The sequence below is a fragment of the Miscanthus floridulus genome, chromosome 19 (genome assembly GCF_019320115.1).
Source record: "Miscanthus floridulus cultivar M001 chromosome 19, ASM1932011v1, whole genome shotgun sequence".
Lineage (NCBI taxonomy): Eukaryota > Viridiplantae > Streptophyta > Magnoliopsida > Poales > Poaceae > Miscanthus > Miscanthus floridulus.
This window is the reverse complement of record NC_089598.1, coordinates 5,827,579-5,854,784: the sequence shown is the minus strand read 5'-3', so window position 1 is coordinate 5,854,784 and position 27,206 is coordinate 5,827,579. Positions and strand designations below refer to the sequence as shown.

The 27,206-nt window shown below is 45.2% G+C and overlaps 2 protein-coding genes across 2 annotated transcripts; one reads left to right on the top strand and one right to left on the bottom strand.

Annotated features, from left to right (window-relative positions):
* The first annotated feature begins 314 nt into the window (after window positions 1–314).
* LOC136529688 (WAT1-related protein At1g09380-like) lies at window positions 315–7,509 on the top strand. Its single transcript, XM_066522763.1, has 7 exons — window positions 315–622; window positions 5,528–5,590; window positions 6,007–6,123; window positions 6,220–6,466; window positions 6,560–6,718; window positions 6,840–6,991; window positions 7,155–7,509. Exons 1-7 carry the CDS (start codon window positions 315–317, stop codon window positions 7,300–7,302), a joined length of 1,194 nt encoding a protein of 397 aa, XP_066378860.1. The 3' UTR covers window positions 7,303–7,509.
* Window positions 7,510–23,701: 16,192 nt separating this feature from the next.
* On the bottom strand, window positions 23,702–24,214 carry LOC136525448 (probable receptor-like protein kinase At5g20050). The gene has a single exon (XM_066518430.1). The coding sequence runs from the start codon at window positions 24,212–24,214 to the stop codon at window positions 23,702–23,704; it is 513 nt and encodes a 170-aa protein (XP_066374527.1).
* Window positions 24,215–27,206: the final 2,992 nt, after the last annotated feature.

The window sequence follows — 27,206 nt, the reverse complement described above, 5'->3', positions numbered from 1 at the left end:
ACCTTCTTTACCGAGTGTCTAATATAATACACTCTGCCAAATATTCTTGCACTCCACAGACACCTTGTTTTCGGTAACGTTCTCTCCGACTTCCTATATATACACCTTGAAGTCACCTACACTTTCTTCTCCTCCGAGTCATCAATCTCCATTGCATTTGCATGCCAACGCACTCTCCACCCACCCTTCTTGCCGCGGCCGTGCATTGCTAGCTAGCTGCTTCGTGCTCGTGCCCTCCTCGTCGATCGTCGTCTACGCGGCGGCGACGGCATCTATCTAGGGAGGAAGGATCTGTCGAAGGAAGTTGAGTACACATGGCGGCGAACGGCGACGATCGGCAGGCGGCGGCGGCGGCGACGGAGGAGGAGGAGATCGTAGTGGAGATGCCCGTCATGCCGGCGCCGCCGCCGCCGGTGAAAGTATCACCGGCGGGGGCGGGGGCGTCGTCGTGGGAGACGGCGGCGCTGCCGCTGAGCATGGTGGTGGTGCAGGCGTTCACGGTGGTGTTGCTGCTCCTGTCGAAGCTGGCCCTCAACACCGGCATGCGCCCCTGCGTCCTCATCGTCCACCGCAACCTCGTCGCCACCGCCGCCGTCGCTCCACTCGCCTTCTTCTTCGAGAGGTACGGTTGTGCCTATCCTCTAACCTACCTGCTAAAGTCCCTGTTTTTCGTTTCGCAAAAAAAAAGTTCCTGTTTTTCTTTCTATTTTTTGGTTGGGAGAATACATAGCTGCAAACAATTTATTTTGTCCTGCAAGTTAAAAATTCTTGTCATGCATTGCGTGCTATATATTGTTAGTTTCTCCTCCTTGATTTCTTTGTTCTTTACTTGAAAAATAACTCGTTTTTTTAGAAATTAAAAATAACTCGCGGCATGCACAAGTATAGCAATATAAAAGTCTATAACATTAACTCTACTAATTCACAAGATATAGATATAGAATTAATCTAGACACATTTCTTCTCATTATTCTCCCATACATGCATAGTAGGTGGTTACCTTAACACGGCCTGTGAATCTGTGATGTGGAGCACCTTTTTCTTGCTCCCTTACCATACCATCAGACAAAAACAAGAGAAACCATTCGGTTGCTCCAAATCTCCCGTCTACCCTAGTCCTCCATCAACTCCGGCGCCGCTGGGAGAAGGCCTTCGAGATCACCTTCCGCCATCACCCGGAGCTTTCACTGGAGCAAGGGTCCGAGCATTATCTGGATTGCATTCGCGAGCCAGAACTGCTCGCATCAGCACTAATACAAACTGAATGCACACATAAATTTGTGAGTTTATTTGCTGCTGGTTCCAAAAATTAGGGCCTGTTTGGATGATACGGTTGTTGAAAACTGCAGTATCACAAAACTGTGGTTTTATGTGCCAAAGAGATAGAAAACTATGGTTTAGAAAAAAGAGGTCACGAGTGGAGTTTTTAAAACTTCAAAAAGACTACAGTTTTGACAAAACCATGGTTTTAAAGACTATAATATTTGTTGCATCCAAATACTCAGTAGCTTTTAAAAGACAAAGTATTTTGTAAAACCGTAATATGTTTCCAATACTTTAAAAATACTTTGCATCTAAACAGGGCGCTATGTACACTGTATATGCATTCTGAATATCTCAGCATGCACTCTGTAGATAGTACGTATGTCGCTATGTCAACACTAGTACATGATGCTTCAACAATATAGATTTTTCACACAATTTTTTTTATTTGACTTGAACTGAATCCACGCAAGATATCTAGATTTTTTTCAGTTGCACTCGTATGCATGCACGCCCTGGTCGCCGCACTTCATTTTATTTTATTTGAAAATGGGATGGCAACAGTAGTTTTTTTTTAAGAATCCGGAGGGGCTTTCGCCCCTACAGTTGCTTTTATTAAAAACAGAACCAGTAACATAAAGTAAGTTTATTTACAAGACAAATTTAAGAAACATAAAATAAAAGGAAACAAAAAAGATCAACTGCAGGACCGAAGCTATACTAGTCATCGTGCACATTTATTTTTCTCCTTGAAAATACCGTGCACATGCGCATGCACGATAGTACTTTTCTTCTTCTTCTCGTACTTTCTTTTTTCGGGAACATGCTTAACACCTGTTTTCTTCTCATACTTACGTACCCAAGTACATATATAGAAATATCATCATAGAAGATTTTCTTCATGCATTCATTTCGATGGTGTCCATATATACCGGTGGATACGACCGAGTCCGTGGTCAAATATTTTACATATACCTCCAAGAGGAACAACATTTTTCAGTTGCGCTACCACCCGGCCGGTTGACAATAGTATAAATCAAATATGATTCTTTAATAATAGTATAATAATTTGGTCCTTGAATGAAGTGATAGATGAGTGGATGGATGACTGTTTGCATCCTGGATCCAAGGGGCAGCAGCTACTATCTGTTGTTGACTGCCAACTGTTACATACCACCGAAAGACAACACAACCTCAACCAGCATGCATTGCAGTCCACATGTCCATTGACCCCTGCTGCCTTCAGATTCGACGCAGCCGCGAAATTTCAAACCGATTTGATCTCTGTCTTTGTCCTTTTGGACTAGAGCCTACGGGCTACAACTAGAGCTTGCTAGCTAGTAGTTCTCTGATGAACAGGGACAGGATTTAGAGTGGCTTGTTGATGTGCCTGGCTGCCACTAATTGCACTGCTAATGGGTAATGCATGCATGGCCATTAGCTAGCCAAATGTCAAATGCCAACCCACACTTGATTGATTCTTACTGCACTGTCAGCACCTGCATATCGTTTTTTTCTCTCGAACGTGCCGTGTAGCACGTATTTCATTAAGAAAAAGTAGACAACATCAAACCAAATAACAAACGGCTCAACACTGGGTAACCGAAGGTTTCCTAGGCAAGGAGAAGGAAGGAAAAAAACAGAAGCGAAAAAACTAAAGAAAACTACGACGAAGCCCGGCTACTACCACAAGATTGACTAAAAGCAACAACGGGCTGAGCGACAGCGAGCTAGTAAACTAGGCCATGGGCAACGATTAGACGACCTAGGGCGGATACCCAGAGGTAGGCTAAACCTCAAGTTCCACCCCCTCCACCAGCTGGATGCCCTCAATCGCGCAGCGAGCCTACCGGGAAGAGCATCCTGATTTCCTCGCGCTTGGACTCCGAGAGAGGCCCGCCGAATAGGGCCATGTACTCATCGAAATCGCCCTCCGCATCGGCCTGCGGCGCGTGATCCTGCTGGCGGAGTCCCCATTTTGCCATCAACACGTTTTGGGCTTGCACGGTCGGGTTGGAGGCTCTGCATCTGCTCTTCGCCGCAAGCCTCCCGCTACGACGTGGCGGTGAGAATGTGCATTCAACCGCACGACGCCTCCTAGGAACATGGAGATGTGGAGGTTCGACCTAGATCGGCTCCGTGATGGCAGAGCAAAGCTGCGACTGCAGAAGCTACGAGACTGCACTTGGTGACACCGAAGCTGGCGCCACAGCCGCCGCCGCGCCCATGGGCGACAAGGCCACAGGCTGGGAAGGACTTCTGGACGGCGACCCCACGTGGCCCGAGTGGTCCTCGTCCGAAGATGGGGCCGAGCGAGATGGGCCAACGAGCTCCACATTGACACAGTCGGCCCCCCAACCGGAGAAACATCCTCCAGATGTGAACGCACGGCCAAGTCAGGCGATCCACAAAGCTGCGCCGGAAGGGGCGACCCTCCTTCTAGTACCCCCACACCCGAAGCCTTCTCCATGATGACCAACCTCTCGGAGCGCATGGGATCCCATCGCTCATGGGCCGGCACGGCCTGCATCTCGGAAGCGATGGGGTCAAAGAAGTCGTCGAAGGAAACCTGAGGCAGGGAGGAGTGCACGGCAACCTCACCTACAGCAGGAATCATGGATGGGGCGTGGGGCGTCGATGAATCAGCAGGCAACCCAGAGGTGGCCTTGACGGTAACGCTGCCGAAGCAAAGCGAGCCAGACCACGACCATGCCCTGCCACCCAGCGCACATACACCCATCAACGGCGAGGAGTGGCAAGTGGAGGCGGTAGCGACAACGTTGGACCTCGGCCGCTTGCAGTCACGCGCTATGTGCCCGAACCCGCGGCAGCGCAGGCAGCGGCGGGGGAGCCGGCAGGTGGCCACCCGGTGAGTCCGGGATAGGCGGTTGAAGCACCTACCCCGAAAATCGACCGGGAAGATCCGGGGTCAGACCCCCGTTGGGGCGCCTCGCCGAAGCCTGGCCTCACTACCTCCCCGACACAGCTGCTGGTTGCCCACAGGATGAATTGGAGAACGGGGCAGGATGCACCGCCACCCATCAGCATCAAGGGCGGATACCCTGCTCCACGGGCCGAGCCACAGTCGAACTGGGATCCACGGAGCCTCAAAGGGCGGGGCCATACCGCCCCTGCATGACGCGTCGCAGTCACCCGTTGCGGCCGCGGCAGCCCTCCGCCAGCGGCGTCAGTGACGGCGTCGACGCTGCCTGCGGCGCCGCGGCACCTGGATGGCAGCCGCAGCCGCAGCTGCCATCGGTGGGGCGCCCGCCGAGGAGGGAGCAGCGCCCGAGCAGGTCAAATGCGCGACCAGCAGCGACGGGGAAGGGGAGCGCTCGAGGTCGGAGTCGCCGGAGAGAGAGCCATCCTCCCAACGCAAGCGCTTGGACCTGCCGGTGGAGAGGTGGCCGGGGAAGAACGAGGCGGCGTCGGGGGAGAGAGTGGGGCGACCAGGAGACGCCAACAGCCCGGAGCTGGAGGCCTTGGATGCGCCCAGCCCGGCCCCACCCATCCGGGACGGTGGCGACGACAGCAAAGGATGCGTGGCGGCGGGCACGCCGGCAGCCACCAAACCCATATCGGCAACTGCGGCAGTCGCAGGTCCACCCGCACCAGGCGAAGACCGCTCGGCCGGCAAAAGCCGTTGGCCGCCCGCCGGACGGGAGGCGCCACCACAACAGCAGCCAAGACCGGAGGCAGGAGACCCACCAGTCGATAGATCAGCACGAGGGGGGAACGGATCCGAAGCTGAAGGACGGATTTGAGCGGGATTGAGGGAAGATTGTGGTGGATTTAGTGGAGGGGGCGGGCGAGCACCCGAGGGGAGCGGGTGGGGCTCCAACGGCTCCATAAGTGAACCGCTATGATCATTCTCCTCATTTCGCACCTGCATATCGTTATCGTGTGGTCCTAATTCTCTGCGTGCTAATGCAAAAGATATCGAGAAGGCGAATTCAGCTTTTGCTGGACACAACGTGTATGCCAAAGCTTGATGACAGATCGGTACCTACTACTTCCATTTTCAGTGTTTTCCAATGTTATTACTCACATGTCTCTGTTATACATTCTTGCTGTTCTTCATGGTACTATCACGATGTACTACTAATAACTTCTTGTTAAACAGCAGTTACAAACTGCTGGCTATACTATATATGCAGTGTTTTTAATGAGATTAAAGATATATGTCCTGACTCCTGATATGGCACGATCGATTGATCTTCTCCAATTCCTTTTCATGATTTCTTTCCATCTTGGTCTGTTTCAGGGAAATGTGGAAGAAACTGAACTTGGCTGTGTTGGGTTGGATTTCCTTAAATGCTACATTTGCGTAAGCACTCGCACTCAGCCTGATTTCAGTTGTCATACTCCCCTGTCTTTTTCTAACGAATGCTAGATACATATTCCTTCCGTCCTGTAATACAGTGTATTCTAGCATTCAAAATTTGTGCTCAAATATAATACATTTTAGAGGACAAAAACCAGTTTTGGATTAAATATTTTTCTTTTATCAACCAATCACCATCAATCACGTCGATGATAGCGTCTAATTAGGAAATAAAATGTGGGTATATGTGTTTTTTATGTTCTCTCTTAATTTGTCCTAAAATTCCTAGAATGCAATATATTACAGGACTACAAGAGAAGAGAAGTTGTTATGGCAACCTTTATATGCTTCATCGTCCCATACATAACTTGATGATATGCTTGGAAGAAGTAAATTAATTGTTCTTACATATGCCGCAGAGTTGTGTTGGCGATGGGGCTGTACTACTACGGCCTGCAGGTCACAAGTGCCGCGTACTCCGTCGTCTTCCTGAACCTGATCCCCATCGTGACCTTCGTCATCGCCATCTTGGTCAGGTACGCAAACAAACCAAAGCATACATGGACCTTGGGTGGTATATATGCATGTCCCCCATTTGTGTGATGCGTATGTAAATGACTAAATGCATTCAGAGCTGAGAAGGTGGCGCTGGGGAAGTGGCCTGGCAAGCTGAAGGTCCTGGGCGCCCTGACGTGCGTGGGCGGCACGATGATCGTGAGCCTGCTCAAAGGCCGTCTTCTGCATCTGTGGCCTTCGCACCTGCTGAAGACCTCCGACGCCGGTGCGCCGGCGAGCGGCGGCCATCACCGTGACATGCTCACCGGCACACTGTTCCTGTGCGGCAGCTGCCTGAGCTACGCCCTGTGGTTCATCGTACAGGTATATCTAGTCTTTGCTTGAAGAACTGAAATCCACATCTCCCTCTGTGATGAGTGATGGCTGATGGCTCCATTGTGCATCCAATGACGACAGGCAAGGCTTGGGAAGGTGTTTCCATCAAGGTACTGGGGGACGATGCTGACGTGCCTGTCAGGAAGCATACAGGCCTTCATCATCAGCGTGTTCCTCAGCCATGACAGGGCAGACTGGAGACTCAAGGGGGACCTGCAGCTTCTGACAGTCGTCTACTCGGTAATTATATGTACATACTGATCAACAACGAATTAACCAGAGTAGTTAACTAGTATAATCAATAGCGTGATGGATTGGATTACACATGTATCTTCTGCTGATGACGGATCATCATGTGCAGGGTGTGTTGAACACGGGCATCACCTTCGTCCTCATCTCATGGGCGGTGAGCCGTCGCGGGCCAATCTACCCTACCATGTTCAACTCACTGTCACTGATCATCACCACGGTGATGGACTCGCTGCTGCTAGGCACCAAGATCTACGTTGGAGGGTGAGTGAGACTGCACCTTTTCATTTCAGGCCTGATGCTACTGCAACTGTAGCAAATCCGACAACTGAGCTAGTCTAGTGGCCGTTGATCAGTAAATTTCGAGATGAAATATGTATGTATATAACTACTAAGCTAAGTGGTGTTTATATATGTGCACACGCAGAGTGGTGGGGGCGCTGCTGATCATCGTGGGGCTGTACGCATTCCTGTGGGGGAAAGGCAAGGAGCTGCAAGCTACGGCCACGAAAAAGGAGTTGGAGCAAGAGCAGGAAGAGGAGGAGCAGAGGCGGGGTGAAAGCGAGATGACCTAGCTAGTCTCTAATAAATTGCTAGCAACAACCTGATTTATATATGAGGCTGCTAGAAATTGTAGTCTAACTATATACTGATGAGGCAGTATGTAAACCTAGTGATGGTAAGGTGAGACGACTGATGATATATCATTGATGGTAAATTGGAGCACCCGAGAAGAGAAGAGAAGAGAAGATATTACAAATAAATAAACAAAACATACAGAAGCAGTTTGGCAGGCATTATATATGTGTGTTGTATAATGCATACCAGCATATATATGCAAAATTCATGCAGTTCAATACATATATATGACGTACTTAAGGTTAGCTATATTGAATTGCAATGAAGCCTGCATTGAGGGTGGTGTGTTTCCCTCCATGCATGCATGTTGCATGATATATCTATCCGTCTTGTTTCAGTCTCTTGAATTTTGCTCCAGGCCAAAAACTATGTTAATAAGCTACCTAAACAATGTGTCTATTCATGCATAATACGCATGACACAAATCATATCGTCGATGATGCATTCGTTTTTTTTTCTTTTCTTATTTTCAGCCTTTCAGGCCGGGGACAGGGTGCAGATGGTATTCATATTCATGAATCATGAACCAATTGTTGGCGACCTAACGGCGAGTTGCTTATATGATCACGTACTAGCTAGCTAGATGACGTGTCCACCCAACAAACTAGGCACGCATCATTGCCATTCATTTATTTATTATTATCCAAAAAAGTAGCAATAGTCATTGTGAGACTTCCTAACAGATATTGAACACAGCACATCATTTGTTTTTAGAAAAAAAGGAACAGTTTCCGGTGTCTACGACCGCACACTGCCAATAGCTGCTTCGAAATAAACATGAAAAGAACACAACCAAGAGGGAGATAATCATAAGCAAACTCTTTTGTTGCTTCTCAATCCATTTTATTTTTGGTGAAAATGTCTAAATCCACAACCTCTAAAGCTCTGTTCGTCTGTCGGTTGGACTCCCTTCCCTTGCGTCCTCATGTTGCAACAATAATGCTCAGAACTGCAACAAGTATATGTTCCGAACAAGGTAGGCTGCGTATATAAAAGTGTGTATCATTTTTTTCTCAAAAACAAGAGCAGTACTTGTAGATCATATTGCCCTAATAAGAAGAGATGCAAGCCGCACATAAATCAATATCTTTTCATTCTTTCGATATGCCAGTAAATCAATTCTCAAACATATGAGATATGGGTTTAGGCGGGGTTAACCCGGTTGCTACTTGCATTGACAAATCTCCCGCTTTTTTTCTATACCTAATAATAATGAGGTAAAATTTCTGCCATATTTATTTTTCTGCCTCTCCCATCCTGTATCTGTATCCGTATCTGCCTCTCCCTCCCCGTACCGCATATGGTACTTGTTTTCTTTTTCATCAGAAGTCCCAGCCGCTTAGCACCGTGTGCGTTTAGGGGCGAAAAAACATCTTCACGGAAACGCTCTTTTCTTCGAGTCTGTATGTGAAACATGTCTTCTCCGTTTATGTAGTCAAGCCCGTGTGCATTTTTTTCTTTCTATTGTTTTTGCGAATATAAATACAAAAAATAATTAATAAATACAATATTATAAGTCTGTGAACTCTAGTCTTTCCTAATAAATAACTATTTCTATCACTAATTGTTGATTATTGGTGTAATTTTGATTAGAATAAAATTAATTTTTTTATTATATTAAAATCTGAATCAACCAATAATCAAAATAATAAAGAGTCGAAATTTCTGTTGTACCTCCTATGCTTCGGTACTATTGTATATATTTTCCGTTCCAGTCCAGATTAGCCGTATCTGCTTCAAGCCTGTGTTCCGCCCTTTACTACGACAAATCCGGTCCAAACCTGCTCAACTCAAAACGATCGACGGATAACCGGCCACCAGTCCGCACAGATACACTCCGTCAAAGTAGCAAAGAAAAGAGCCTCGGTAGCCGGCTTGCCCAACATTAAATTAAATAATAATATATTTGCCCAAATTAAATAATAATATAATATAGAGAACAAAAAAATGTCTGAAAATAAAATAATAATATATTTAAATAAATTGTGAAAATCTACTTTACAACGTGGGTTTCATTGTATTTTCTTATTTCAAAAAGTGTTTGCAACTTTAGGTCTTTAAATTTGTATTAAAGTAACGGATGTGGTAGCAGGCCAATGGCCGCACACGTCAAGAGATGGAGCAGAATAAATCTTCAAGCGGCATGGCCTTATGTCATAAGGTATATGTTCTGTTGCAACACACGATCATATTTTGCTTTTAATATGAAAGTTAAAAATGTTATTTTTCTAATTATCTTTTTACTTCCTACAATGCCATACGTCTCTTCATGTCCCGTATATAACTTGGACTTATGACCTGTGCGCACATGACCTAGAACAATGTGTGTCCAAGACATATCCGAACAGATGATGCAATCATTGGATAAATCTGTCGAGACACAAATCGTCTAGGTAACTACACAACAACCTATTACAGTTTTAATTGTTATATAAAAATAATTGACCAAAAATATGCATAGTGAATCGAATAATCTGACATTCACCCATAGCAACGCACGGGCAAATTTGCTAGTTTAGAATAATGGAAGAAATATCTGGCTTTATTCTTAGAGAAAAATCAGACCAAATAATTACAAGTTAACCAGTTAACTACTACAATGACTGAACCAAATTTACAAAATAAATCCGACTCAAAACTCAATTCTTAAAATAAATGGCCACCCAAAAAAACGCGAAAAAACGCATATGCTAGTTTTTTTTTCATCATCAAACAAAAGAGACGAGAAGCTTTCTCTTGCGGCCCAGTCGGCCCAATAGGCTCCGGCGCCTTAGGCCCAGCCTTGACACTCAATGCGGTTTACATGCATGCATGTTTTCCGTGCTCACGCCAATGCAATGAGCTTGCTAGACATTGAGTGATCAAGTCAAGACCTACACGCATCAAAGTTCAAAAAAAAAAAGGACCTACACGCATCACACATCGACTTCATTAGCTGGAGATGGCCACATGCACCAAGTACGCGTGTGTGACCCTACATACCAAGATATATGCACATACATAGGCTAGCTAGCTGCTTAATTAGCAAGCCCAACCTTTTAGATTCTGGCAGACAATAACAAATATTCTTAGATTAATTACGCCAGCCTGGTTATGTTGAGAGATACCATCAATTTTTAATAATTAACTACCAAGGTACTAAATTCGGAAATGCTACACTGCGGGCGTCCAACCGTCCGAACACCACATTTCCTGGTGAAAGCTCTAGTTTGGTTTTGGTTAATTGATGAAACCCTAAGTGCTAACCTAGTTTATCAAGATGATTATGAGATAGGTAGCACTACTCCAAGTGATGAAGCAATGATGAAGATCATGACAATGGTGATGGCATGGTGATGGTCAAATGCTTAAACTTGGAAAAGAAGAAAGAGAAAAACAAAAAGCTCAAGGCAAAGGTATAAAATGTAGGAGCCATTTTATTTTAGTGATCAAGACACTTAGTGAGTGTGATCACATTTAGGATAGATAGCCGTACTATTAAGAGGAGTGAAACTCGTATCGAAATGAGGTTATCAAAGTGCCACTAGATGCTCTAATTCATTGCATATGCATTTAGGATCTAGTTGAGTACTAACACCCTTGAAAATGTTTGTGAAAATATGCTAACACATGTGCACAAGGTGATACACTTGGTGGTTGGCACATTGGAGCAAGGGTGAAGAAGTTAGAAATGAAAACGAGTTGATCGCGAAGGCGCTGGCGTCGGTCAACTGACCGGACGCTGGGTCTGAAAGCACCGGACGCTGGCAGCGTGCGTCCGGTCAATCTGGTTGGTCAGCACAGTACCTAGGGTGCTGCACCGGACGCTGGTCTAGGTCCGGTCAAGGTGGACCGGACGCGTCCGGTCGAAGAAATATGCCTCGGGGAGCTTATTGGAAACAACCGGACGCTGAGGCTTCTGCGTCCGGTCAGTTTAGCCGGAGCGTCCGGTCAAGTACGTAGCCGTTGAAATCTGACGAACAGCGTTTGAAGCTAGTGACACGTGGCATGAATCAATGGACCGGACGCTGAGTCCAGGGTCTGGTCAGTATGACCGAAGCGTCCGGTCAGAGCGCGATTTGCTCAGTGAAGGGGTATAACGGCTCTATTTGATAGGGGCTCTATTTATAGCCCCATGGCCGGCTCAAGGGATAACTCTTGCATATTTTCATTGACATAGCAATCTTGTGAGCTTAGCCAAAGTCCTCCCACTCATCTCCATCATTGATTCATCATCTTTGTTAGATTGGGAGATAATCCAAGTGCATTGCTTGAGTGATTGCATCTAGAGGCACTTGGTATTCGTGTTGCGCTGTGGATTTCGCTTGTTACTCTTGGTGGTTGCCACCACCTAGACGGCTCGGTGCAGTGGTGGAGGATCGGCACGAGTTGGTGATTGTTCGTGGCCATCTCCGGTGATTGTGAGGGGAGTTGTACCTTCCCCGGCGGAGCGCCGAAAGGTAACTCTAGTAAATTGCTCGTGTCATTGAGTTACCTCACTTGTGGGTCGGTTCTTGCGGTGTCCAATCGTGTGGACGAGGTTTGTGAAACACCTTTTAGCCGCCGAACCACCAAGTGTTGGTCGACACAACGGGGACGTAGCGTGTTGACAAGCACGTGAACCTCGAGAGAAAATCGATTGTCTCTTGTCTTTGGCATTCTCCCGGTGATTGGCTATATATTCTTCTTGTGATTGGTTCATCCCCTACACGTCGGTATAATCACCCTACTCGCTTATTTACATTCTTGCAAACTAGTTGATACAAGCTCTTTAGTGTAATTAGAATTGAGAGCTTGCTTTATTATTTACATTTATCTAGTTGAGCTCTTTAGAGTAGTAAGTTTGAGAGCTCTTAGTGAGTAATTACATTGCAAGTTGTGTGCCTAAGTAATCATTGCAACTAAAATTGTTGGATAGGTGGCTTGCAACCCTTGTAGAGCTAGAGCAAGTTTGCATTACGCTATTTGTCATACTAATCAAATTGCTCTAGTTGATTTGTAGATTTTTAAATAGGCTATTCACCCCCCCCTCTAGCCATATTAGGACCTTTCAAGTGGTATCGGAGCCGTGGTCACCGTTTAATTGAAGGCTTAACAACCTCGGTGTCAAATTATGGCTCAAGTTGTGTTCAACCATGTGGGGGGCAAACCACTGTTCTTTGATGGCACATGCTATGATTATTGGAAGAGAAAGATGATGATGTATCTTGGTTCAATCAATGATCAAGTATGGGAAGTGACCGAGAATGACTATGCTATCATTGATCCCGATGATCCCACCAACCAAGATAAGATCAACAAGCAATGCAATACAATGGCTCTAAACACTATATATAATGCCATTGATTCCAAGGTGTTTGAGCAAATCAAAGATTGTGAAAGAGCAAACGAGGTGTGGAAAAGATTGGAAGAAACATATGAGGGCACACCGGCGGTGAAGAGTGCCAAGTTGTATATCCTCAAGGACAAATTGACAAGCTTCAAGATGAAGGAAGATGAGAGCATTCCGGAGATGTTCCATCGATTGCAAGTAATTGTCAATGACTTGAAGGCTTTGGGAGAGAAGATCAAGGATGATGACGTCTCTCATCGGTTCTTGATGTGCCTACCTCCAAGATTTGAGATGTTAAGATTGTTAATCATAAGAGGAGGATTGAAGGATATTACCCCCAACCAAGTACTAGGTGATGTCATGACACAAGAGACATACTGTGTGGAAAAGGAGGGGGATGACAAGGATGACAAGAAGGAAGAAGAAGACAAGAAGAAGAAAAGCATAGCATTCAAGGCTAGCTCATCATCATCAAAGAACAAGGGCAAGTCCAAGAAAGAATCAAGTGATGATGATCTTAGTGATATTGATAATGAAGCTATGGCTCTCTTTGTACGCAAGATGGGCAAGTTCATGAAGAAGAAAGGCTATGGTGCAAGAAAGAGAAGAGATCACACCAAAAAGAAAGAGTATGTGAGAAGATGCTACAATTGCAAAAGCCCCGATCATGTAGGAGCAAATTATCCATACAATAGTGACAATGATGAGGATGAGAAGAAGAAGCACAAGGAGGATAAGAAAGAAAAGAAGGAGAAGAAAGAGAAGAGAATGACCTTCCAAAAGAAGAAGGATGGAGGCTATGTGGTCACATGGGATAGTGATGGCTCTTCGAATAGTGATAGCTCTAGTGATGATGATAAGAAATCTATCAAGAGAGCACTAGCAAGCATCGCCATCAACAACAAGCCCTCCATCTTCGACACTCCATCGACGTGCCTCATGGCAAAACCTACCAAGGTAAAATATGATGTGAGTGATGATGATGAATGTGAAAGTGATGCTTGTAGGAGTGATGATGATGATGAAGAGTACTCCAAGGAGGAGCTCATGGACATGTGTGAGCAAGTGCATACTTGCTTTGAGATGAAGAGAAAGGAGTGCAAGGAATTGAACAAGAAAGTCAAATTTCTTGAGCAATCCCTTGATGAGCTCAATGCAACTCATGAGAGGCTAATGGAAGCCCATGAGAAGCTTGGCAAAGCTCACTCTAAGCTTGAAAAGGCTCACTTCTCTCTCATTGAGCAAGTCAAGAAGGAGGAAGCCAAGAAGGAGCAAGTGATAGTAACATGTGATGTGGGACTAACATGTGATCTTATTGATGAATATTTTCATGAACCCATTATTGTTGCTCCCACTAACACTTCTTGTAGCACAACCATTACCACTCTACCTATGAATGATACATCACTAATGGTGGAAAATGAAACCCTCAAAAAGGAGGTGAATGAGTTCACTCGTGCCTTAGGCAATGCCTATGGTGGAGATACCCGCTTGCTAAAGTGCTTGGGTAGCCAAAGGTTTTCTCTCAACAAAGAGGGATTAGGCTATACTCCCAAGAAAGGCAAGGCGACCTTTGTCACTCCCAAAGCTAGCTTTGTGAAGGGCAATAGTCGATTTTGCAATAGATGCAAGCAAGTTGGGCATATAGAGCAAAATTGCAAGACTAACAAGAACAAGCTACCTAATGTATCATCAATCAAATTTGATTCTTGTTACATGCTTTATAAGGGTGCCAATGGTGTGAAGGCTAAGTTCATTGATACACCAATTGTGGGCCCAAAGAAGAAGGCCATTTGGGTACCAAAGACTTTGGTGACTAACCTACAAGGACCCAAGCAAGTTTGGGTACCTAAAAAGAATTGATCCTCTTTTGTAGGTAAATTATAAAGCCGGAGGAAGGCATTTGGTGCTTGATAGTGGGTGCACACAACACATGACTGGTGATCCAATAATGTTCAATTCAATCAATGAAAGCAAGAGCAATGAGATTGATAATATCATATTTGGTGATAATGGCAAAGGCAAGGTTAAAGGGCTTGGTAAGATTGCAATATTCAATGATTTGAGCATTTCTAATATGCTACTAGTAGAGAGCTTGAACTTCAACCTATTGTCGGTAGCTCAATTGTGTGATCTTGGTTTCAAGTGCATATTTGGTGTGGATGATGTAGAGATCATAAGTGTAGATGGCTCTAACTTGATATTCAAAGGATTTAGATATGAGAATCTATACTTAGTTGATTTCAATACTAGAGAAGCTCAATTGTCAACATGTTTGATCACTAAGTCTAGCATGGGTTGGTTATGGCATAGAAGGCTTGATCGTGTTGAAATGAAACAATTGAACAAGTTAATTAAGCATGACTTAGTTAGAGGCTTGAAAGATGTCACATTTGAAAAGGATAAGCTATGTGTGCATGTCAAGCCAAAAAATAAGTTGGTAACACACATCCTAAAAAGAGCATGATGAACACATCCAAGGCATTTGAATTGATGCACATTGACTTGTTTAGACCAACCACATACACTAGCATTGGTGGAAACAAATATGGATTTGTGATTATGGATGATTTCACTAGATACACATGGGTGTTCTTTCTTGATGACAAGAGTGATGTGTTTGCAACATTCAAATCATTTGTCAAGGGCATTCACAATGAGTTTGAAACAACCATCAAGAAAGTTAGAAGTGACAATAGTAGTGAATTCAAGAACACTATAATTGATGAGTTGTGTGATGAATTTGGAATTAGACATCAATTCTCGGCCAAGTATACTCCTCAATCAAATGGGCTAGTTGAAAGAAAGAATAGAACCTTGATTGATATGGCAAGATCAATGTTGAGTGAGTACAATGTGAGTCATTCATTTTGGGTCGAAGCAATCAATACGGCTTGCTACTATAGCAACCGACTCTATTATCACCCCATGATGGAGAAGACACCTTATAAGCTATTGAATAGAAGAAAGCCAAACATAGCATACTTCCGGGTTTTTTGTTGTAAATGCTATATATTGAAAAAAGGCACTAGATTGAGCAAGTTTGAAAAGAAATATGATGAAGGTTTCTTGCTTGGTTACTCTACTACTAGCAAGGCTTATAGAGTTTGGAATTTGGCTAGTGGTACTCTTGAGGAGGTTCATGATGTGGAATTTAATGAAACAAATGGTTCCCAAGAGGAAGATGAGAACCTAGATGATGTAAAAGGCACTCAATTGGTCAATGCAATGAAGAACATGGACATTGGTGAGTTAAGGCCTAGAGAGGTGATTGATGTTGAAGATGACAAGAATCAAGTGCTCTCTAACTCAAATATGCAATCTAGTGGTTCTCATGATCAAATCCAAGCAAGCACTAGTAAAGGCAATCTGCAAGATCAACAAATGTCTAGTTCATCATCTCAACCAAGTGATCAATCTAATGCAAGCAATCAAGTGCAAGTGCTTCAACCAACCAATGTTGCAAGAGATCATCCATTGGACACTATCATTGGTGATATTTCAAGAGGTGTGCAAACAAGATCAAGATTGGCTTCATTTTGTGAGCACTTCTCATTTATGTCATCCATAGAACCTAAGAAGATAGATGAAGCTTTGAAGGATGTTGATTGAATCAATGCTATGCATGAAGAGCTAAACAACTTCACAAGAAACCAAGTATGGGATTTAGTTGAGAGGCCTAAGGATCATAATATGATTAGAACTAAGTGGGTCTTTCGGAACAAGCAAGATCAAGATGGGATAGTAATAAGAAACAAAGCAAGATTAGTGGCTCAAGGTTACACTCAAGTTGAAGGTCTTGACTTTGGAGAAACATATGCCCCGGTTGCAAGATTAGAAGCAATTAGGATCTTGCTAGCTTATGCTTGTGCCCACAACATCAAGTTGTACCAAATGGATGTGAAAAGTGCATTTCTAAATGGGTACATCAATGAGCTTGTGTATGTTGAGCAACCTCCCGGTTTTGAAGATGAGAAGAAACCCAACCATGTCTACAAGTTGAGGAAAGCTTTCTATGGATTGAAACAAGCACCTAGAGCATGGTACGAGAGATTGAGGGATTTCCTACTATCTAAGGGATTCAAGATGGGAAAGGTTGACACCACTCTCTTCACCAAGAAGCTTGGGAATGACTTGTTTGTAATGCAAATCTATATTGATGATATCATCTTTGGGTCAACAAATCAAGAATTTTGTGAGCATTTTGGCAAGATAATGGCAAGTGAGTTTGAGATGTCCATGATTGGAGAGCTTAGTTACTTCCTTGATCTTCAAATCAAGCAAATGAAGAATGGCACATTTGTGAGTCAAGGCAAGTATATCAAGGACATGCTCAAGAAGTTTGAAATGGATGAGAGTAAAGCTATTAGTACACCAATAGGGACAAGTGGAAGCTTGTATAGTGATGCTAGTGGCAACATGGTGGATTAAAAGATGTATCGGTCTATGATTGAAAGCCTACTCTATGTGACCGCATCAAGGCCGGATGTGATGTTTAGTGTATGCATATGTGCTAGATTTCAAGCCTCACCAAGAGAAAGTCATTTGAAGGCAACTAAGAGAATATTGAGGTATTTAAAGCATACACAACATGTTGGATTATGGTATCCCATAGGAGCAAGATTTGAGTTGATTGGATATTCGGATTCCGATTATACGGGATGCAAAGTTGAGAGAAAGAGCACATCGGGCATATGTCAACTATTGGGAAGATTACTTGTATCTTGGTCATCAAAGAAGCAAAATAGTGTAGCACTTTCAACCGCCGAAGCGGAGTACATTTCGGCCTGTAGTTATTGTGCACAATTACTTTGGATGAAGGCCACTTTGAGTGATTTTGGAATCAAGTTCAAGCAAGTGCCATTGCTATGTGACAATGAAAGTGTCGTAAAACTCACCAACAACCCGGTTCAACACTCAAGAACAAAGCATATTGATGTCCGCCATCATTTCATAAGAGATCACCAACAAAAAGGGGACATTTGCATAGAGAGTGTGGGCACCGAAGATCAACTTGCCGACATATTCACCAAGCCACTTGATGAGAAGAGGTTTTGCAAGCTAAGGAATGAATTGAACATACTTGACTTCTCCAATATGTGTTGATGCACCCCCCATTATATGACATGCCTCTCCTTCGAGCAATCCAAGGTAAAAGTTGATTGGCATGGCATACATCCTTGCTAAGGACATGATTAGTGCATCTAGACATATTTCACATTTGAATAGGCTCATTCATGAAAATCAAATGAATTTGATGCTTATATGGTACCACTATTGCTTGAATGTTTGAAATGATCTAGTGGTAGCATATGACATGTTTGTGGGCTTGTAAACCTAGTGTCTGATTTAGAAAATGAGCTATAAGTGTTTAACTCAACATGGTACAAGATAACCCTTATTTGGAGGTGTGAAGAAGCTTGTCCTTGGATCAAACCGAGTTAAATATCTTTTGCAAATAATCTAGATTGAACCAAATTGGGAAAATGATCCTCATTTCACATGGTTTCACCCCAACATATCTATAATTTGAGGTCACCCCTCTCTATCCTTTAAGCCTTTGTGGTCATTGATGATAAAGGGGGAGAAATAGTGTACAAAGATAGTGAAACAAAGGGGGAGAGATAATATATGACAAAAGAAAGTGGATTAATTCAAATTTTGAGCATACAAATAGGGGGAGCAAGCTCATAAACTTGTATGGTGCATTTGAATGAGCATTACATATGTTTGCTTGCATGGCATAAGTTTTAATTTCAAAAATCCATGCTTGTGTGGTGTATGCTAGTTGTAGGTTTGAATGTTGAAATGAAAAACTAGCATGCATAGGCCAAGTAACTAGACTTATGTTCATTCTATGGAAACTACACCCTTGCATGTAATGGTGATCTCATGGGGTATTCTAGTTCTTGTATATGTCTAGTTACCAATGGTGCTAAGGATGGTATATTGGTGCACTCCGATTGGTATCACACTTCAAAGGTCCATCTCTTATACCTTAGCATCATTTGGTAGAAATTGACTCCTATATTTCCTATCTAATCATATGTGCAAAGCTTCAATCCAAACTCTTAGCACATATGTAGGGGGAGCAATTGCTATCATATGGAGTTCATGAAACTTGCCCATATCCTTTACACATGGTAAATATGTTTGGGCAAGCAACATGGATTCAAATAAACTTTAATTCATATCTTTGTATAAGGGTTGTCATCAATTACCAAAAATGGGGAGATTGAAAGCTCTAGTTTGGTTTTGGTTAATTGATGAAACCCTAAGTGCTAACCTAGTTTATCAAGATGATTATGAGATAGGTAGCACTACTCCAAGTGATGAAGCAATGATGAAGATCATGACAATGGTGATGGCATGGTGATGGTCAAATGCTTAAACTTGGAAAAGAAGAAAGAGAAAAACAAAAGGCTCAAGGCAAAGGTATAAAATGTAGGAGCCATTTTGTTTTAGTGATCAAGACACTTAGTGAGTGTGATCACATTTAGGATAGATAGCCGTACTATTAAGAGGAGTGAAACTCGTATCGAAATGAGGTTATCAAAGTGCCACTAGATGCTCTAATTCATTGCATATGCATTTAGGATCTAGTTGAGTACTAACACCCTTGAAAATGTTTGTGAAAATATGCTAACACATGTGCACAAGGTGATACACTTGGTGGTTGGCACATTGGAGCAAGGGTGAAGAAGTTAGAAATAAAAATGAGTTGATCGCGAAGACGCTGGCGTCGGTCAACTGACCGGACGCTGGGTCTGAAAGCACCGGACGCTGGCAGCGTGCGTCTGATCAATCTGGTCGGTCAGCACAGTACCTAGGGTACTGCACCGAACACTGGTCTGGGTCCGGTCAAGGTGGACCGGACGCGTCCGGTCGAAGAAATATGCCTCGGGGAGCTTACTAGAAACAACCGGACGCTGAGGCTTCTGTGTCTGGTCAGTTTAGCCAGAGCGTCCGGTCAAGTACGTAGCCATTGAAATCTGACGAACAGCATTTGAAGCTAGTGACACGTGGCATGAATCAATGGACCGGACGCTGAGTCTAGGGTCCAGTCAGTATGACCGGAGCGTCCGGTCAGAGCGCGATTTGCCCAGTGAAGGAGTATAACGGCTCTATTTGATGGGGGCTCTATTTATAGATCCATGGCCGGCTCAAGGGATAACTCTTGCACATTTTCATTGACATAGCAATCTTGTGAGCTTAGGCAAAGTCCTCCCACTCATCTCCATTATTGATTCATCATCTTTGTGAGATTGGGAGATAATCCAAGTGCATTGCTTGAGTGATTGCATCTAGAGGCACTTGGTATTCGTGTTGCGCTATGGATTTCGCTTGTTACTCTTGGTGGTTGCCACCACCTAGACGGCTCGGTGCAGCGGTGGAGGATCGGCACGAGTTGGTGATTGTTCGTGGCCATCTCCGGTGATTGTGAGGGGAGTTGTACCTTCCCCGGCGGAGCGCCGAAAGGTAACTCTAGTAAATTGCTCGTGTCATTGAGTTACCTCACTTGTGGGTCAGTTCTTGCGGTGTCCAATCGTGTGGACGAGGTTTGTGAAACACCTCTTAGCCGCCGAACCACCAAGTGTTGGTCGACACAACGGGGACGTAGCGTGTTGACAAGCACGTGAACCTCGGGAGAAAATCGATTGTCTCTTGTCTTTGGCATTCTCCCGGTGATTGGCTATATATTCTTCTTGTGATTGGTTCATCCCCTATACGTCGGTATAATCACCCTACTCACTTATTTACATTCTTGCAAACTAGTTGATACAAGCTCTTTAGTGTAATTAGAATTGAGAGCTTGCTTTATTATTTACATTTATCTAGTTGAGCTCTTTAGAGTAGTAAGTTTGAGAGCTCTTAGTGAGTAATTACATTGCAAGTTGTGTGCCTAAGTAATCATTGCAACTAGAATTGTTGGATAGGTGGCTTGCAACCCTTGTAGAGCTAGAGCAAGTTTGCATTACGCTATTTGTCATACTAATCAAATTTCTCTAGTTGATTTGTAGATTTTTAAATAGGCTATTCACCCCCCCTCTAGTCATATTAGGACCTTTCACCTGGGCCTGTACACTACCAGCCCAATAGGTCTGTTTCCCTTTCCCTTTATTCTTTCACCGTTTCTCAAAATAAAATAAAAAGACGGCGACATTCCCAACTAGCACAGCTGTCGCGGCATTCCCTACCACTCGCCCCGCCGCTCGCCTTCTCTATAGCGGCGACCACCTCTGCTTCCTCCGCCCCGAGGGCTGAGGCCCTCGCCCGCCTTCGCGACGCCAGGCTGCGCCGCTGGAGTCGCGCCTGCTGCCCACCCCTGCCCTCATCGATAGAGTCGGCGCCGGCGTCCTCCTCGTCACCTCCTCCTGCGGCTGGAGACCGCTCGATCATTGAGGTTGTGCCATACTTTACGCTCACATCGAGGCTCCGCGCGCCCCGGTGCCCCCAGCAGAAGAAGCTCGCGGCAGCCAAGCCCGTGGTGCTCTTCGCTCTGCCACCTCCCAGCCTCGATCTTCCCATCGAGGCGGGTATCAAGTTGCTCAACGCGTCTGACATGGTGGCCGCCTCCCACTAGAGTATCGCGCCTAACATGTTACAAGCGTATATTTTCAAGTTTTTCAGATATCCTAAAGGCATGTTGCAAGCATTTCATATGGATGTTGCAAAAGTAGATTGGGATGTTGCATATGTTGTAAAGTGTTCGAGAGGCATGTTGCAACTGTTTCAGAGGCATGCTACACGTGTTTATTCATAATATTTTTTTTTGTTTCAGACGTATGTTGCAAGCGTTTTTGATCTGGATGTTGCATATGTTTCACACATAAGTTCCAAGAGTATGTCCGAAATGTTTCAGCTATTTCAGTCTTATGTTGCAATAAGCGTTTTCATGTTGCAAGTTGCAAGTATTTTATCTAGATGTTGTATATGTTTCACACACATTTTGCAAGTGTATGTTCCAAATGTTTCATTTACTTCAGACGTATGTTGCATTCAAGTATTTCATGTTGCAAGTGTTCATGTTTCCGAGGTATGTTTAGAGAGTCATGGGGCATGACCCGGGCACTAGGGGAAGGGGCGTGATGAACCGGTGGCCGGCGGATGGGGCGCGCAACGCGCCTGGGGTCCTGCAGACGGGGTGTGCTCATGCTCATCCCGGCTCCCGAGTCCCACCACGTAGAGAGAGAGAGGAGGGGGTTAGGGGGAAGCAGCGGCGTGCGCGAGGCGGGGTACACTATTGATAGCTCTTAAAAATAGTCTTTAAAATCACTTTACTAAATTAGAATAGAAAGCTGAAATTGAACTATATCTTGAAAATCATTTTGGACCAAAATACATGAATTATGAAACTAGAGGAAATAATACACACAGAATTGAACTAGTACGAACGCTTCCAATGGATTCTATGTTGTTCCAGCAAAGACAACAAATGTTCTTTTAGGATGTCCTTGAAGTTCCATTCCTCCAGACTGAGGTCTCTGAAGTCCCTTGTTACTTCTAGAAATTGGATGATCAACTTGACATTTAATTTGCAATGACATTCTTGAGGCTGACCACCCAGCCTGCCACTCTTTTAGGCGTCTCCTTAGGAGTTTGAGCTTTGCTGTCAGAGCCTTAGCACAATCAACTCGTTGGCTTGGAACTGACCAGCTTTGAGTTAAAACATTCAGGAATTCACTATGCTGGAGCCAGGAGTTCACAATCAACGATGCGAGTCACCGAAGAAGCTGAATGCCTAGTTGTATGGGCAGGTCAGGTCTGAAACAGACCTTCTCCTAGAAAAGGGCCGGTGTCTCTAGTTGGAGTCAAACTGCCTCGCGATGGTATGTTCTGTAAAGGACATGTGTAGAAATCGTTCCATAATGCAATATCATCAAAGAAGCAAAGAAAATCCTCCAATGTTTTTAGAAATTCAGAGTCTCCAAATGCCACCGAGTACTCATGAGTGTGTCAGTTTGATAGGAGAGATCAGAGCTTTCTGATGTTTTCGTTGCTAATGGCATCCCGGCCTGCGTATCGCCAACTTTTAGCTCCTTGTAATCATGTTGAGTAATGTAAGTAAGATCTCCCCTGTCAAAATAAAAAAGTCTGATGATAAAACAACACTGTGAAACTTGAATTTGGATCATCCATTACACACCCGCTGGGATACACACTCTTGTGAATGGTACAAATTCATTTGAGTACCTTAACAAAAATCCATTCATTAAACAAATCGTTGTGATTCATGACTTGCATGTGAAAATAATCCTTATATAATAGAAGTAGTTAATGAACTGATGATTAGTACGGAGTACTACCGGCCGTACGTGCGTAAGTGAGGAGGAGGAGAGTAGATCCGAGAAGTTGGCGGTGGACAGACGACGGCTCTGGAGAGGCAGATCAGAGGCGACCCGGCCTTCGAGCATATCCGCAACAGTGAGCATGGTGGACCTCATGTCCCACCGGCTCTGGATGCAGCACAGCACCACCTTCACCACCGCCTCCACCTCCTCCCGGTCCACGAGTGCCATGGCCGCGTCCACCGCCTCCATGAGGCCATGAGCTCGCCTCGCGCCATCTTCTCCCGGACGATGTACGGGAAGAAGTCCCGCGTGAAGTTGGGAGTCGACGACGACGAGGCATCGTCCGCGGTCGACGAGGAGGCGGGGTCGAAGTTCCGGCGCCCGCCGACGAGCTCCAGCAGCGTCATGCCGTAGCGGAAAGGTTTTCATTTTCGGAAATTAAAATTTATCGGGGTCACAGATAAAGAGGATAAACATGATATATCAGAAATATCAGACCAAATTTAAATAAAATTTAATTTGAATTTAAGTAAATTTAAACAAAATTTGTACTAAAAAGATACATATTTCCTTATCGGCATCTATGGATAAAGAGGATATATCGGAAATATCAGAAGATTTCGGCCGATATTGGAAACCATGTGCTGAACACGTCGGACTTGGCGGACACCGCGTTGACGAGCATCTCCGGCGCCATGTAGCCCGGCGTGCCCCTCCCGCGCGTGTCCCGGGTTATTGACATGGAGATGCCGAAGTCCGAGAGGTGCGCCGGAGGTCGCCGTCCAGCAGGATGTTGCCCGGCTTGATGTCGAGGTGCAGGATCTGCTGCCAGCACTCGTGGTGGAGGTAGGCGAGCGCCTTGGCCACGTCGACGGCGATGCAGCGCCTGGCTGGCCACGGCAGGAGCCGCCGCCTCTCTTGTGTGCCGTGGAAGAGCCACGAGTCCAGCGACCCGTTGTCGAAGAAGGGGTAGACCAGGTACCGGCTGCTGCTGCTGCCCAGGCCCTCGCGCGGGAGGCAGTAGCCCAGCAGGCGCACCAGGCTGCGGTGGCGCACGTTGGAGACGATGAAGATCTCTCTAAGGAAGTCGTCGTCGCCGGCGATGGCCGGGGGGTGGTCACCACCACCACCTCCACCACCTGTGGTCGTTATCCTTTTGACGGCCACAGCCGTGCCCGTGCCCGTGCCGTCGTCGTCGAGGAGGACGCCTCGAAAGACTTGGGCGAAGCCGCCTTGGCCCACCATGCTTCGGAAGTCTTGGGTCATAGTGCGCAGCTCGTCGCAGGGTTTACAATTTCGGCGAAATATCGCCGAAATTTCTGAAATATCGTCTTTTTCGCTGAGGTCTAAAATTTTTTTTGTATCGGTCAAAATTTTTCGGTTAAATTCATCTTTCACTCTAAAATTACACCAAACCACACTAAAATGACCCTCCATATCATCTAGTCTTATCAAAGCCCTAAATTTCTTTAAATTTATTTAATTTTCTCACTCACACATTAGATGGCACTAGTATATGCAGCTCGCCCACCGTCAGCACACTGTATTACCGCGGCTCTACTTCTGTGATATATTATGTTATTTCGTCGATGTTATATAAATTTATGATGGATGATAGATTATAGAGTTTTTCTAGTGAAATGGTGCTAAATTTGTTTAAAACTCAATTTAAATTTATTTAAATTTGAATCGATATTTCCGAAATTTCTGAAAATTCGTATTTATCGCTGGGGACCGAAATTTCGTACGAGAACTCCCGCATGCGGAACGCGGCCCGCCCTTGGTGCCGCGGGAGCAGAAGGCGCCGGCCTGCTTCTTCATCCTGCATCAGCCACACCGATGCAAGCGTGGAAAGGTACTGCAGCAGCCAAGGCTGTGCGATTGGATAAAGCTTCCTCCTCCAGTACCGGTGAAGCCATGGCTGCGCAACCGTGTAAAGCTTCCAGACGCAGTGAAAGGATATAGCCGCAACGTTGGCCATGAACATGATCCCAATGTGCAATCCTTGAGCACCAATTGAGACGAAGACAACGACGAGAGCAAGTGCACCAAGAAATAATACACCGGAAACAATGATCTCCGTCCGATCGGAGCCAAGGGTGTGCGCGTGCAATAATCGGATAAAGGTAAAGCTCCCAGATCATGATGCAATAGTGCTGGAGCCAAGGCCTTATTGCAACCGGATAAAGCTTCGAGATGCAGTGCGAGCATAGAGCCACAGTATTGGCAGTGAACCAGAGTGTGGTGGATCGTAAGATGCCACGGCCACGGCTAATGATCGAGAGATCCCCAACAACCAGGGCAAGTGCACCAAGAAACGCAGCGAAAACAATCTTCTCCTTCCGACTCCGACCGGAGGAGGTCGAGATGATGTGGAGACAAGCAATGGCAGGGCAAAGTAGTAGTATTTGCATGGTTAGACAATGAGTAGCAAGAGCAAAAAACGAAGTGAAACCCACGACTGAACCATGCCGAATTGCCGCTCTCGCCCTCGCGCTTAGCCTGGACCAGCAGACAGCAGCCTGATGAAACGGGAAGCACATCCAGGTCTTCCAGACCTTGCTAGTGCTCACCATGGACCGGGCAGCAGCCTGGAACGTGGAGCCCCAGGCGTCGTCCAAAATCCGACGACAGCCGCAGCATTTGCTACCTAGATCAGACAGGGTGTCCATGGTGCACTACGGGAGAGCCTGACTTTGCCGAGTGTCGCCGGCTTTGTCGAGTGCTAAATGTCGGGCACTCGGTAATGAGCTCTTTGCCGAGTGCCAGGAATTCGGCGAAGACCGGCACTCGGCGAAGACCGGCACTCGGCAAAGAGCCTCTTTGCCGAGAGCCGGGCGCTCGGCAAAGGACGGCCCTTGGCAAAGAGCTGACGGGGGTACTTGCCGTCACCTTTGCCGAGTGCCAGAGTTGGACACTCGGCAAAGCATAATTTTTTTTTGTTTTTTGCCTCCAAACTTTTTCTTCAACCCTTACACATTAAGTTGAAGTACATCGTCAAATTTGGCACATTTCTCGATCTTTTTGCTATATATCCTTAATTTATTTCATTTAATTGCATTTTTCCGGGAAATGTAAGTTTGAACTGCAGGTGCATCGAATCATGGAATTCGACGAGTGGAAAAATGATATTCGCGTTACTTATTGTATTTTGAGGCCGTTTCCAGGAGCACGCCCGAAGTTTCAAACATCTCACGCACGAAACATGGCGACAAAATTGCGGGTGAAGTGTTTTTTAATTATATAAAATGCAAACGAAGTTCGAAAATCATGAAACTTGGTGACGCGTCTTTACATCACATGTGGAGGCTATGGTAAAAATTTAAGAACATTTCGCGCATGTTGTCACGTAGGATGGTTAGAAACCTAGACATCCACGTGAGATGTCTAGGTTTCTAACCATCCTACGTGACAACGTGCGCGAAATGTTCTCAAATTTTTACCATAGCCTCCACATGTGATGTAAAGACGCATCACCAAGTTTCATGATTTTCGAACTTTGTTTGCATTTTATATAATTAAAAACACTTCCCCCGCAATTTTGTCGCCATGTTTCGTGCGTGAGATGTTTGAAACTTCGGGCGTGCTCCTGGAAACGGCCTCAAAATACAATAAGTAACGCGAATATCATTTTTCCACTCGTCGAATTCCATGATTCGATGCACATGCAATTCAAACTTACATTTCTCGAAAAAATGCAATTAAATGAAATAAATTAAGGATATATAGCAAAAAGATCGAGAAATGTGCCAAATTTGAGGATGTACTTCAACTTAATGTGTAAGGGCTGAAGAAAAAGTTTGGAGGCAAAAAAAATTATGCTTTGCCGAGTGCCCAACTCTGGCACTCGGTAAAGCCTCTTTGCCGAGTGCCTAACGGGGGACACTCGGCAAAGGTGAAAGTTTTTTAAAAAAAACGCGGACGGTTTCGGTTTTTTTAATCTGAGCTTTGCCGAGTGCCGGATCTGCGGCACTCGGCAAAGAGGTAAGTTTTTTTCTTTTAAGTACGGTTGTTTCTTTTTTTAAAAAAAAGAAAACTCTTTGCCGAGCGCCATATCTACGGCACTCGGCAAAGATATTTAAAAAAAATACTTTGCCGAGTGCCAGTTCGCGGGCACTCGGCAAAGGAAAGGAATTTCCTTCGGCCGGCCCACCCCGAGGCCCCATCGGCCACCCCCCCCCCCCGCACCCGTCTCTATGGCCCGTCGCCGCCCCCCCCCCCCCCCCCCCCCGCCGGC